General features: G+C 45.2%; 1 protein-coding gene across 4 annotated transcripts in view; it reads right to left on the bottom strand.

The window, feature by feature from the left end:
* The window catches only part of METTL4 (methyltransferase 4, N6-adenosine), a 403,943-nt gene that overhangs the window by 93,303 nt on the left and 295,458 nt on the right, over positions 1–15,182 (bottom strand). For 2 of the 4 annotated variants that reach the window (XM_077492532.1, XM_077492531.1), the window contains exon 8: positions 3,762–4,062. The exons of the other annotated variants lie outside the window; for them this stretch is intronic. In XM_077492532.1, coding sequence (XP_077348658.1) covers positions 4,018–4,062 — 45 coding nt within the window. In that variant the 3' untranslated portion in view covers positions 3,762–4,017. Of the gene's footprint in view, positions 1–3,761; positions 4,063–15,182 lie in introns of those variants that run through there. 4 annotated transcript variants of the gene reach the window in all.

The raw sequence follows: 15,182 nt of genomic DNA, 5'->3' as shown, positions 1-15,182 counted from the left end.
TCCTCATGGTTCTCAACCTGAATAGGGTGAGGGCATGGCACCGAGGTGGTAAATCGGTTACAGACCAAAGGTTTCAATAAGGAGACAGGAAACATTTGAGATTTGCATACTAGGAGGAAGGTCCAACACCTAAGCCACTAGGTAAATCCTGCGAAGGATACGTAAAGGCCCAATAAACCGAGGTGCAAACTTCAGTGAGGCAACACAAAGCCGGAGGTTGCGAGATGACAGCCAGACCCTGTCCCCAAGCTCGTAGGAAGGCGCAGGCAGGCGTCTGTGGTCAGCATGGAGTATGTACCTATCATTAGCATGACGCAAAGCCTCCTGGACTTGTACCCAAGTGGAACGAAGACCACGGAGATGCTCCTCTAACGCAGGAATACTCTGTGGAACAAATGAGTCAGGCAACATGGAAGGTTGGAAACCATAATTTGCCATAAATGGAGACAATCGGGAGGCAGAATTCAAGGCACTGTTGGGAGAAAACTCTGCCCATGGTAATAGGTCTGACCAGTTGTTATGGTGGTCAGAAATATAGTAACGTAGGAATTGCTCCAAGGACTGATTGGTTCGCTCTGTGGCCCCATTAGACTGCGGGTGATACGCAGAAGAGAACACAAGCTGGATTCCCAACTGTGCCCAAAAGGCTCGCCAGAACCGGGAGACAAACTGACTGCCTCTGTCCGAGACAATCACCTTGGGTAGCCCATGTAAGCAAAAGATCTCCCAAGCAAAAATGGAAGCCAGTTCCTTAGAGGAAGGCAACTTCTTAAGTGGAATACAATGACACATCTTTGAGAACCGGTCAACCACCATAAGGATAACAGTGCTGCCTTGGGAGTTGGGCAACTCCACAATGAAATCCATTGACAGGTGAGTCCAGGGCCTCTCTCCATTGGGTATGGGTTCTAGGAGGCCCACTGGAAGGTGTTTTGGAGTCTTACTGTGAGCACACACAGGACAGGCAGCTACAAAGGCAGTAACATCAGCACATAGACTAGGCCACCAGAATTGTTGGGAGATGGCTCAACTGAGTTGATTCTTCCCAGGATGGCCAGCTGCCTTGGGAGAATGGTAAGTCTGGAGCACAGCAGTATGGAGGCTCTCTGGGACAAAGCAGTGGTCACAAGCTTTCTCAAGAGGAGCATGGAATTGAGCAGCAAGAATTTTGTCACCCAAAGGAGAAGTAAGAATGGTGGGAACCATAGCCAAGATACGATCAGGAGGAACCATAGGAGCCGGAACCGACTCAGACTTGGAAGTGGAGGAAAATTGTCATGACAAGGCATCAGCCCTTACATTCTAAGTACCGGGTAAGAATGAGACAATGTAATTAAAGCTCTACAAGAAAAGAGCCCATCGTGCCCTTCTGGGAGAGAGTCGCTCAGACAAGAATGTAAGATTCTTATGGTCAGTAAGAATAAGAACAGGCAGTGGTACCTTCAAGGAGATGTCTCAATTCTTTCAGGGCTAAAATGATCACCAACAGCACTCTGTCACCAATCTCATAAATGCACTCAGCAGGTGACAATTTCTTGGAAAATAGCCACACGGATGCATAGCGCTCTCAGAGTTAGGACGTTGAGACAGAAGGGTGCCAACTCCAGTCTCAGAAGCATCAACGTCTAGGATAAAAGGCAACATAGGATCAGGATGTGCCAACACAGGAGCAGAAACAAAGACAGCCTTTAGAGTCTCAAAGGCCTTAATGGACTCCGGAGACCAACTCTGTGGGTTACCATCCATTCTGGTCATATCAGTCAGGGGCTTGACCAGAGACGAGAAGTTACAAATAAACTTCCAATAGTCGTTGGCAAAACCCAGGAAACGCTGCAGAGGACGTAAACCCACGGGTCGAGGCCACTGTAGGACTGCCGAAAGTTTCTCTGGGTCCATCGAAAAACCAGCAGTGGAAATGACATAGCCCAGGAATGTAACCTGTTCACGATGGAACTCGCACTTCTCCAGTTTACAATAGAGATTGTTCTCTCTTAGTTTTTCTTAAGCACACAACAGACATCTGTGTGCTGGCTCTCCAGGGACTTGGAAAATATGAGGATATCATCAAGATAAACCACCACACATAACTGCAACAAATCTCGGAGGGCATCGTTAATAAATTCCTGGAAAACTGCCGGGGCTCAACAAAGGCCAAAAGGCATTACCAGGTATTCATAATGGCCTGTTCTGGTATTAAACGCAGTTTTCCACTTGTCGCCCTCCTTAATGCGCACAAGATTGTATGCCCCTCTCAAGTCAAGCTTCATGAAAACCGTTGCTCCCTTGAGGCGGTCAAATAACTGATCAATGGAATCAGGTAGGCATTCTTAATCGTGACACGATTGAGACCCCTATAATCTATACAAGGTCTCAGTTCACCACTCTTCTTCATCACAAAGAAGAAACCAGCACCAGCAGGAGACGAGGATTTGCGGATGAAACCTCGAGAAAGTGCGTCAGCAACATACTCCTCCCATGGCCTTATCCTCCAAGACTGACAAAGGGTAAACCCAGCCATGAGGAGGTGTGGCACCAGGTTGAAGGTCAATTGCGCAATCATAGAACCGGTGTGGAGGCAAACTACCAGCTTGACCTTTATCAAAGACATCGCTAAAATCCCAGTACTCCTCTGGCAGGCAGGGGAGTGAAGAGGTGCACAGGCTGCAGCGGAATCGGGTGCTGCGAGTCGACTAGAGCCATTATCTCGATGGACGACTCAGCCCAAGAAAGGGTGACCGAAACCAGGGGCTTATCCTTCTGGATAACTGGAGATGAAACAACGCCACCTAAGGCCTGTCCATGACAGGACCTCAAGGTTCGGGTATTCCCTGGACGCGTAGGACAAGACTTTAAAAAGTGACCTGCCTGGCCACAATAAAGGCACAATCTCTCCCTCCTCCTAAAGGCTCTCTCATCCGCAGAGAGACGCGTGAAGCCCAGGTGAATGGGTTCATTTTCACTGACCGACTCGGTACCAGGAGGCATGGGAGGTGAGGGAGGCATGGGTGGGACTACAAAGCTCGGAGGCAAACGTACACGAGGCTTCCACAAGCGCTCCTTAAGAGAAAGTCTTTCCCTGAGTCTGGAGTCAATGAGGATGGCAAACGATATCAAGCTCTCCAGCTCAGTGGGTATATCTCGGGCTGCTATCTCATCCTTGATGGAATCCGAGAGACCATGAGAAAAAGCAGCCACGAGGGCCTCATTGTTCCAAGCAACCTCTGCTGCCAGAGTACGGAATTCAATGGCGTAGTCGGCAACAGTTCTCATACTCTGATGGACCTGAGGCACTTGGCAGCAGAAGCGGAACGTCAAATACCCTTTTAAAGGAGGCCACCAACTCAGGGTAACTCAAGACAACAGGTTTTTGCGTCTCCCATAGAGGGTTAGCCCAGGCCAAGGCTCTCTCAGAAAGCAAAGATATCACTAAACCTACTTTGCTTCTGTCCAGGGGAAACGCCTGGAGCAGCATCTCAAAGTATATCTCAACCCGATTGAGAAACCCTCTGTATTGAACTCGATCACCCCCAAATCTCTAGGGAAGCAGAGCGGAACCAGACATACCTGTTATAGAGGTAATACTTGAGGCGGGTGCCTGCACAGAGTCTGGCGCACACAGCAGGGACGGCCTGCAACCCAGGTTGTACCAGAGCAGCCACCGTGGGGGATTCCAGATGAGCTGTGTGACTCAGGAACGTTTGTAATGCCATGGCAAACTGATCCATGCGGTGATCTTACTCATCCAATCTTGAAAACAGAAGTACAATTAAATCACACTTGTTTATTAAATAAAAATAAAAAGGTAAATAGAAAAAGCATAGTCAAAGCATAGCCAGAGTCCAGTAACCGGATCGAGTAGTCAGCCAGGCCAGAAGTCAGGGATCCAAGTAGATCAACAGCAAGCAGGATACGAAGCCAGAATAGATGTCAGCAAGCCAGTCTTTAAACAGAACTGCAGGGGATGGTTTCTTATGATGTGATCAAGGCGAAGGCAGAGGTGAAGTGAGCTGGACAGCTTTAAAGTAGGTAGGTCAGACGAGCATGATCAGGAACAGCTGGTAACTGTGGAGAGAGATGAGAGCTGGCAATTAGCCAACAGCTGAGCAGCCAGCCCAGAGAAGGAAGGGCTAAGCCAGCCCTGACAGTTCTAGTTCAATGGAATTTCTCATGCCTCCTAATATCATATGCTGATTCAAGTTAGGAGGATTACCACGTTACCGGATTGTAGGAAAAGGTCTATTTCATCACAGCAAGGAGCACAATGAGCAAGAATATATGTACTCTTGCTTGTTGTGATAACATAAAGATGTTTTTCTGCAGCCTGGTAGTGTAATAATACTTTTTAGCTTTAATCAACAATTCTGATGCCTCATTCCCCACTGCAAGGTGTGTTTTCATGCACTGGTCCATATATCACTACATGAAAACAATAGTCAAGTTGGGGTTGGTTGATGGAACTACACCTTGTGGTAGAGAACCCATGGTTCAGACAAGCCCAAATTGCCAGATGTGAAAATTCTGCCTGAGGCTATTGCTCTTGCAGAGATTGAAGATTCAAGATATATATGGTAGGACTCATTTTTGTCAGGTAAAGTTTTTTTTTTTCTTTTTTAAATTTTCAGATCTGTGACAATCATTTTAAAGTTATGTTTATTTTAACAACAATGGCAGAAAAATGTCAATTTCAAAAAATGTGTGCCAAAATACAATTTGAATAATACTAAGGTCCTACAAAACAAGTTTTTAATTCATTGAAAATATTATTTACTGATATTTTCTCACACAAAACTGTGAGCAGTTCAGTCAGCATGCACAATTAATAATGTATGCAATGTAATAATGATTAGCAGTCAGTGTCTAGGGATTATCTGACAAACATCATCATAAGTGCTATATCATTAATTCATGTTAGATTACAAGAAGAGCACACAAACACAAACCAATTCCTCTAAAATGTTCAACTATCAAAAGTGTTCATTTTCAGGAGAACCACTGAGAGTTACTTCACCTAGAGCAATTATCAATTAGCTTATTGTATCTCTTTTAGGCTCCTACAATAATCCTTCCCAACCCCATATCCTAGTTCTGGCCCTTTCCACATTTCAGTCGTGCTACTGCCACAACAGGTATGTCTCAGATGTTTCTGTTGTATTATCAATAACAAAGAGGGAGAGTAGGATCCCCTTATAATGTTTACAATATGTGTTTGGGAATTCAGTCTTTAGATGTTATTATAAAACTTCTTGAGAGACCCACCACAGTTTCCAAAATCCCTTATCCACTGCCTGAAACTTTCTAAAAGACTTTCTAAACTGTGGACAGTTAGCATTAGATAAAGGTAGATGTGTAGAAACCGCAAGAGCTTAACAGCTGCTTTTTCACTTTATCCAAGGATAGTGATCTCACCATGAGTCTAGCTTGATATTTAAATTGCTATGCCAGACATGACCCAGACTTAATGTAGCTCTAAACTGTAACACTGTTCATGCCCACAAATGTTTACTAGCTGATGTATCTTCAAATGTACCATTCAGGGACAGTCCTTCAAAATCAGGGACACGGCCGATCCATTCAGGTCCACCTGTCAGTTTTTCAGGCGGACCTGAACGGATGCTCCATACAGATCTATGGAGCGTCGGATGTCAGCAGTGACATGTCAGCCGACATCTGACCCTCTCTGATCCGAAAAAGTGTGACAGAGGAAAAACCTACTTTTCCATCCGTCATCGAATTGGATGACAATAGACACTGCGGTCCGTCGTGATCCGATCTCCCATAGGGGAGAGCAGCGCTTTGACAGGTCCGCCCCTTCAGTGTGCAGAGACGGACCTGTCCTCTGCCTGCTCAGCCGGGATCTGTGAGATGCGATCACATCCGATCTCTGTGAGATGCGAGTTCAGCCATACAGATAGTATGGCTGAATTCGCATCGCATCCGGCCCAAACTCGCACAGGACCCTTTTTTTGGTCCACAGCAGAATCGGATCGCATGGGTATTCACACCATGTGATCCGAATCCTGTCCGAGTTTGCAGATCGCACTGCGATATGCAAACTGATCTGGGGGTGTCATTAACGTTTCACTGACACTCCCAGCAGTTCGCGTAGGGCAGTGTGAACTGCCGCCGAGTGGCATGCGATGCGGGAGCACGCAGCGGATTCGCAGGGTTCCCGCATCGCTGCAGTGTGAACCCAGCCTTAGTCTACAAAGTATCACAAATAGATGTTGATTCTAATTAGATTCACCTCAAGCAGCTTCCTGATGAGGATAATGCAGTAGCACTGCTCTGTAATTTAGCTGTGCTTTCTTGAACTACATTACAGTGAGAAGAAGTTGCAGTGAATGTGGCTGGCCACAATTTAGCCTGGTTCACTGCATTCTGGAATGACAGCACTGTTTTTGATACTCAAAACCTCCCACTGTGAGCCGCAGTGTCTCGGAGGGGCAACATGTGAGGGACAAATGAAAAGGGACTTGGCTCACTCAAGGGAGATGAAAAGTTTTTGGGTTACCTTATGTTGCTTTTGTATGACATAGTATCTGGCTATGGAATTTGTTTAGACTGTCACACAGGAGCATTTAAATGTAACTAAGCTATGTTGAGATGTTTTATTTTTTGGAAAATCAAAAATGTACTTATTTAGTTCTACAATAAGAGAAAAAACAATGCTGTTAACACTTTTATATACTGCCTAACTGGACAGAACAGAAAACGAAGTAACATATTTATAGATCAATGATCACAATATGCATAACTTGCATAACTATTAGATTTTATTTTTTCTATACCAAACAACTTAGGCCGCGTACACACGGGCGGACTGTTCGCCCAACCTTGTCCGCTGAACAGTGTTTGGGCGGACAGTCCGCTCGTGTGTGGGCTTTCAGCGGACAGTTTCAGCGGACAGTTGGACGGACAAAGTCTTTCGGAAATTCCGAAAAACTGTCCGCTGAAACTGTGTTTGAGCGAACAGTCCGCCCGTGTGTGGGCTTGTCCGCTGTACTTTCGAAATGAGCGGACTGTTCCCGCTCGGAAAGTCCGCCCATTTCGAGCGCGTGTACAGGTAGGCGGGGCCCGCGAAGGAGACGTCGCGGGCTCCGCCGCCTGGAATGGGCTTAAAGGGGAACCCCAACGCCGAAAAAAATCGGCGTGGGGGTTCCCCCAAAGTCCACACCAGACCCTTGTCCGAGCACGCTACCCGGCCGGCCAGGAAAGGGGGGCGAGCGAGCGCGCCCCCCCTCCTGAGCCGTACCAGGCCGCGTGCCCTCAACATGGGGGGTGCCTTGGGGAAGGGGGGGCCGCGCGGCCCCCCCACCCCAAAGCACCTTGTCCCCATGTTGATGAGGACAAGGGCCTCTTCCCGACAACCCTGGCCGTTGGTTGTCGGGGTCTGCGGGCGGGGGGCTTATCGGAATCCGGGAGCCCCCTTTAAGAAGGGGGCCCCCGGATACCGGCCCCCCACCCTATGTGAATGAGTATGGGGTACAATGTACCCCTACCCATTCACCTGTGAAATAAAGTACCAAAAAAAACACAACACAGGGGGAAAAAATATTTTATTGCACAGCTCCGGGGGTCTTCCGTCTTCGGGGGTCTTCTCGCCGGACTCCTCCGCTATCTGTGTGTAGCTCTTTTACTAGCGGAGGAGTCCGGCTTTCTTCCTCCCCGCCGCCAGCCTCTTCTCCCGACTTCGGGGGTCTTGTCCCCCTCTTCGGTTCTTCTGCCGGGCCACCGCGCCTTCTTGTAGCTCTTTTACAGGCGGTGGCCCGGTCTTCTGTTGCCGCTGTCGTCGTCGCCGCCGCCTTCCGTTCTTGTTCTTCTTCTTGTTCTTCTTCTTCTTCTCCTGGAGATGTTGACTCGACGATCTCTCCGGCCGGAATGCCAGAGCCGCGCTGTGCGGTCACTTATATAGTGACAATGGGGCGGTGTCACATGGTATATGTCACATGGGTTGGTCACATGGTGACCCCGCCCCCTTACGATGTCATAGTCCCCATGTGACATCAACCCATGTGACCAACCCATGTGACATATACCATGTGACACCGCCCCATTGTCACTATATAAGTGGCAGCGGAGCGTGTCCCTGGCATTCCGGCCGGAGAGATCGTCGAGTCAACATCTCCAGGAGAAGAAGAAGAAGAACAAGAACGGAAGGCGGCGGCGGCGGCGACGACGACAGCGGCGACAGAAGACCGGGCCACCGCCTGTAAAAGAGCTACAAGAAGGCGCGGTGGCCCGGCAGAAGAACCGAAGAGGGGGACAAGACCCCCGAAGTCGGGAGAAGAAGCCGGCGGCGGGGAGGAAGAAAGCCGGACTCCTCCGCTAGTAAAAGAGCTACACACAGATAGCGGAGGAGTCCGGCGAGAAGACCCCCGAAGACGGAAGACCCCCGGAGCTGTGCAATAAAATATTTTTTCCCCCTGTGTTGTGTTTTTTTTGGTACTTTATTTCACAGGTGAATGGGTAGGGGTACATTGTACCCCATACTCATTCACATAGGGTGGGGGGCCGGTATCCGGGGGCCCCCTTCTTAAAGGGGGCTCCCGGATTCCGATAAGCCCCCCGCCCGCAGACCCCGACAACCAACGGCCAGGGTTGTCGGGAAGAGGCCCTTGTCCTCATCAACATGGGGACAAGGTGCTTTGGGGTGGGGGGGCCGCGCGGCCCCCCCTTCCCCAAGGCACCCCCCCATGTTGAGGGCACGCGGCCTGGTACGGCTCAGGAGGGGGGGCGCGCTCGCTCGCCCCCCTTTCCTGGCCGGCCGGGTAGCGTGCTCGGACAAGGGTCTGGTGTGGACTTTGGGGGAACCCCCACGCCGATTTTTTTCGGCATTGGGGTTCCCCTTTAAGCCCATTCCAGGCGGCGGAGCCCGCGACGTCTCCTTCGCGGGCCCCGCCTACCTGTACACGCGCTCGAAATGGGCGGATTTGCCTCCTCCTTACGTGGGCGAGTCCGTTCATTTCAAAAGTTGAGCGAACTGTTTGCCCAACCTTGTTCGTCAAACAGTCCGCTCGTGTGTGGGCAAGTCCGCTCATGCAAATTTTGAGCGGACTGTTTGCCGAAACTGTTTGACGAACAAGGTTGGGCAAACAGTCCGCGCGTGTGTACGCGGCCTTAGGCTACATTCACATTGGCGATTTAGGCTTTCCTGCTTTGGCTCTGTGTGCATAGATGCGACTGCTGGCCTCATTCACTATGACAGGCTGCCGGTGGCCACAGCTATTCACTGTTGTTCCCAAAGCCAGCAATTATCTACGGTGATCGCTGCTGGACGTACATAGAGTGCGCCCAGAACTTAGCACTGTAGGTAATCAAACGCTGGCTGACACTATATGGGTTCCCACATATAAACAGTCAAATGCATTATTATACCAGTGTCAAGCTAGATCTATCTTATAATATGCACCTAAATCATTGAATACAACTTATAAAGCAAAAAACAACAGTATAGTGTATTTATAGTGCAAACATTTTTTTATAATATATATATATATATATATATATATATATATATATACATATACACATATCTCCAAATTGAGGATGAGTCACTCCCTCAGTCCAGCACCTGAGGATTGTGTCAAGGCGGCTATCAAAATATATATAGATCAAAAAACAAGGACAAAAACTTAATTAGAAAAATATTTACTTAAAAACCAAATCTTTATACAAAGTCAAAGTTAAAGTAGTGGCTGTACAGTTTCCAGCATCCCTGCTCTTCATCAAGCTGTATGTGACAGAGACTGTACAGTCGCTGCATTCACCACGACGTTGTATGAAGGCTAGGTGTTGAAGAAAATATATTTCTAATAGAGATTGTGTCCTTGTTTTTTTGATATATATATACAGTATATCACAAAAGTGAGTATACCCCTCACATTTTTATAAATATTATATCTATTCATATGACAACACTGAAGAACCTACACTTTGCTACAATGTAAAGTAGTGATTATACAGCTTTTATAACCGTGTAAATTTGCTGCCCCTCCAAAACATCACACAGCCATTAATGTCTAAACCGCTGGCAACAAAAGTTAGTACATCCCTACGTGAAAATGTCCAAATTGGGCCCAATTAGCCATTTTCCCTCCCCGATGTCATGTGACTCATTAATGTTACAAGGTCTCAGGTGTGAATAGGGAGCAGGTGTGTTAAATTTGGTGTTGTCGCTCTCACTCTCTCATACTGGTCATTTGAAGTTCAACATGGCACCTCTCTGAGGATCTGAAAAAATAATTGTTGCTCTACATATAGATGGCCTAGGCTGTAAGAAGACTGCAAAGACCCTGAAACTGAGCTGCAGCACGGTGGCCAAGACCATACAGCAGTTTAACAAGACAGGTTTCACTCAGAAGAGGCCTCGCCATGGTTGACCAAAGAAGTTGAGTGCACATGCTCAGCATCATATCCAGAGGTTGTCTTTGGGAAATAAATGTATGAGTGCTGCCAGCCTTGCTGCAGAGGTTGATGGGGTTGGGGGGGGTTAGCCTGTCAGTGCTCATTCCATAAGGAAGCATCTTCTAAAGGTAATGCAAAAGAAAGCCTGGAAACAGTTTGCTGAAGACAAGCAGACCAAGGATACAGATTACAGATTACTGGAACCATGTCCTGTGGTCTGATGAGACCAAGACAAACCTATTTGGTTCAGATGTTGTCAAGCGTGCGTGGCGGCAACCAGGTGAGGAGGCCAAAGACAAGTTTGTCTTTCCTACAGTCAAGCATGGTAGTGGGAGTGTCATGGTCTGGGGCTGCAGGAGTGCTACCGGAAATAGGGTGTGTAACCTGGGAGACAGGTAGGTGGTACAAAGCTCCCTGGGATAAGCAGTCCTTCAGGCACAGATATCAAATCCTGTGAGGTAGTGAGAAAAAGTGTGGCGTTTATTGGTAGTATATACAAGTCTATATACAGGTGCTGTACAGTGTTTCAGAAAACAAACAGAACAAAAATAGTCAAACAAAAACCTAGCCGTGTCTCGACACTAACTACCCAATATGTACAAGCATTAACTACCAGGCTGAGCAAGCCTATTGATTTCCAGCTTCCACAGATACAGCTTAACAGCTTTTTACCACCCTTTTTCTCTCACAGACCAGTGTTTCTATGTTTCCCAGGCAGAGAGAAACAAAAGCAGTCTGTCACAGGTGAGTTTAAATTGCCTCGGGGGGAGGACCAAGATCCGAACTGGATCCTGGATCAGAGATCCTAATACATGTATGAGAGGATCCTGGGAGACATATAAACCCTGAATAAGACTTTTCCTGGCTCTCTCTTTGGTATGCTCTGCTACAGGTACTACAGTTCATTGAGGGAACCATGAATGCCAACATGTACTGTGACATACTGAAGCAGAGCATAGTCCCTTCCCTTCAGAGACTGGGCCGCAGGGCAGTATTCCAACATAACAACCCCAAACACACCTCCAAGATGACCACTGCCTTGCTAAAGGAGCTGAGGGAAAAGATGATAGACTGGCCAAGCATGTCTCCAGACATAAACCCTATTGAGCATCTTCAAATGGAAAGTGGATGAGCACAAGGTCTCTAACATCCACCAGCTCAGTGATATCATCATGGAGGAGTGGAAGAGGACTCCAGTGGCAAACTGTGAAGCTCTGGTGAACTCCATTCCCAAGAGGTTAAGGCAGTGCTGAAAAATAATGGCCACACAAAATATTGACACTTTGGGCCCAATTTGGACATTTTCACTTAGGGGCGTACTCACTTTTGTTGCCAGTGGTTTAAACATTAATGGCTGTGTTGAGTTATTTTCAGGGGACAGCAAATTTACACTGTTATACAAACTGTAAACTCACTATTTTGCATTGTAGCAAAGTGTCAGTTCTTCAGTGTTGTCACATGAATAGATATAATAAAATATTTACAAAAATGTGAGGGGTGTACTCACTTTTGTGAGATACTGTATATATAGTGAGTGTAAATAAAAATTCAGTGCAATATCCATGGCAAATTATTGTTAATCAATCAACGATCAACAACATGATCTCCACATACACTCATGTGTGTTTCACCATAGAATGTGTACTCCCAGCCACTATACTCTTACCTCCTGTACATGACCCAAACCTATTTTAGGTCAAAAAGAGCTTTTTTCCCAATTACAAGGGTATGCTGGCTGTGGCTGTGCAGGGAGCTGCAAGTGTGAATGTAGTCTTAATTAAAGAGTGTTTGTGATTTAAATTGTAACAAAAAGAAAAGCTGTGATAGATGCATCTCCTTTCAGCCAAGAGAAGTTGAACAAAAGTGAAAAAAGAAGATGAAAAAACAATCCCTATGTTTCCAGTAAGGAATAATTATCACTAAAGTATAAAGGCACATACGTGCTATTAATTACAAATATTACTTTTAAAATCTTTCCACTTTAAATAGTAGTAAAGAAGCAGAACAAGATAAAAAAAAAAACAGAAGACTGTCTAGATGATTTTTAAAAGCCATATATAATATTTGTATGTTCAGAAGATTAAAGCTATTGACATAGTATTGTTTAATACATGAAGTATTAGATGGCTGGAGTCAAAAAATGTCATGGCTATACCTTTTTTTTATTTTTATTTTTTTTTTACCAATCATGTCTAGTATATTAAGGCTGATATGAATTTTTTACCAATAAGGAAATTTTAAAACTAAAACTAAAAAAAAAAAAAAAAAAAAGTTTGTTTTATTCTTTTTGTCAGCCAACAGTGTTGTACAGTTCCATGCCCTTGGACCTTAAGTACAATCACATTAGTACTCACACAGTGATAGCATTTTAGAGTGGGAAAGCCACAATCACTGATCCCTAACTTGGGAAAACAAGAGGACTCATCTAACAGTGCATTCAGTACTGGACAAAGATTGTTGGTCTGATTACTTGTGCTGCTTGGCATTTGGAATGTGAAAAAAAGGCTATGCCCAGGGCTTTTATTAATTAATTCTTGCAGCACATACATTGGAGCTCCACGGCAATGATGGCAATATTCAATAATAAATTGTAGAGTGGCACATCTCTGGATGATTCAGTGTGTCTTTCTGCACACATGAGCCCCTTACTCCACTCTACACGTTACATCACAATTGACTTTGTCAGGGGAACATTCTCTTTTTATTGTCACGAGGTGGTGTTTATTATCTTAAAGTGCCAGCAGCTGACTATTTGGCAAATAGTTTAACCAAGGAATATTAGGTATAATATTCATTCAAAATGATTTGTTTGTAAGTATATTGGAAATTATAATAAGGCTTACCTGTATGTACAGTGAATATCTCATAAACATGCACGGTATAAGAGATATTCACACAGGATGCAGCTGGTGACATCTAAAGCACATGTTCTCTGAAGGGAAGGCATACCCGCCATTCATACAGCCAAAGCCCACAAACCTATAGGAAAGACCAGGTGAACATGGAAGCCCTGCAATGTAAGGCTCCACATGCAAGTAAGTCTGTCATAATATGCTAGTGTGCACTGCATACTAGTACATTATGACTTCAACCTACAGAGGGCCCCATTTTTTGTAATTTTGTGGTGGTTTTAGCTCTGCTTTAATGGATAGCTGAGTAATTGTGTGCAAGAGCATTATTAATTTTGTCATAATATTAAATATGGTTATTTTGCTAATAAAACTTACTTTCATTCAAAGAACTGGTTCATAATAGGCTACTGTCACACTGGGGCGTTAGGGGCCCTAGTGGGTTTTGGCCACTAACAGGTGCTTTTAACCCCCACTAGTGGCCAAAAAGGGTTAAAACAAGCCCACAAAGCACCACTGCAGCGGTGCTATCCATTGGTTTCAATGGGCAGGGGCACTATAGGAGCGGTGTATACGGCTTGCAGGACTTTTTTTGGTTTCCTGCCACCGCGCCAATCCAGTGTGAAAGCACTCGGGCTTTCACACTGGATTGAGAGGAGAGGCTCTTTACAGGTGCTATTCTTAGCACTATAGCGCCAGTAAAGCGCCTCAGTGTGAAAGCAGCCTTAGTCTGACTACACTGCCTATCCTCAATGTAGACATGTTTTACGTTAAGTTCAATGACACCTACTCAATAGTTGAAACTGCCAGCTACTACAGAGAGGGCCAGGGAATGACCACCAAAATTTTGGTAAAGATTTATAGTTATGGCCTTGACTAGGCTGCTATAATCAGGCAGAACTCAAACTCATTATGGTAGTGTGAAAGCTTGTTCACCTCATATTGATTAATGCACATTCAAATTGGCCAGTGAAGCAGCCCACCAAAGTAATGGGCCAATGAAAAGGTGTAAGAAGTGAATAGGAGTAAGCTTCTAAGGTCTTGTTAGTAGACTTTTTGGAACATTCCTGTATTATTATTTTTTTGAAGAATTTAACATAAAAGTAAGCATATTGATGTAGGAAATAACATTACCAATTGTAAGGCCTCAGACAAGTTATTTTTATCAAAAGCCCTGTATAAAAACAAATGATTTATTAAGGTATAACTAAAAGAAAAAGTATTTTTTCTTTAGTTTTAGTTGAAGTAGAGAATAGAACACCTGCCAGGTCTGTATTGCAGTTTTTGCCCCTGGAGATTCATCCTCTATATTTGTCCTGTTTATCTTCCAAAGTGAAAGTGAAAGTGAAAGTAAATCACACATTTTGGGTTGTTCCAAGAAAAGGAGTAAGTAGAGTAGAAATTAGCTCTGATGAATACCACAGATTTCCTTCACTTTCGAGGGATTTCTTCTCACTTTCTGTTTGACTATGAAACCGTAAGTGAAGAAAAATCTCCCCAATGGGACATGGATGGCAAAAAAGCTCATGGGTTACAAAGCTCCCCAACTCTAAAATGTAAAAAAAAAAGTTTTGCCTCCTGTGCTACTTTAAGTGTTGGTGTGAAAGTACCTAATAAAGAGAAGATTGTTGGCTTTTGTGATCCAGGTTTTTATTATACCTTTAAAAAATCTGCCAGCCATTATCACCTTCTAGCATTTCATTGTATGTCAGAACATTACAATGCAATTTACAAACTAAAAAATGTTATTAAAAATCATATGAATACATCATGAACAGAAAGTTATAATTCCCATGTCTAAGATATTCCTATAATATAATAGGCAGATCTGGCTGTAATTCTGTCACACTGGGCTCAGTTGTTAGCATCTCATCACAGGTAAACTCAAAGCCAAGCTTACAGGCTCACCAATTGATTTTATGTGATAGC

Source organism: Lithobates pipiens, unplaced genomic scaffold, assembly GCF_037356315.1.
Source record: "Lithobates pipiens isolate NorthernLeopardFrog02 unplaced genomic scaffold, aLitPip1_a1.2 Scaffold_19, whole genome shotgun sequence".
NCBI classification, from domain to species: Eukaryota; Metazoa; Chordata; class Amphibia; order Anura; family Ranidae; genus Lithobates; species Lithobates pipiens.
This window is presented reverse-complemented; position numbering and strand designations above follow the sequence as displayed.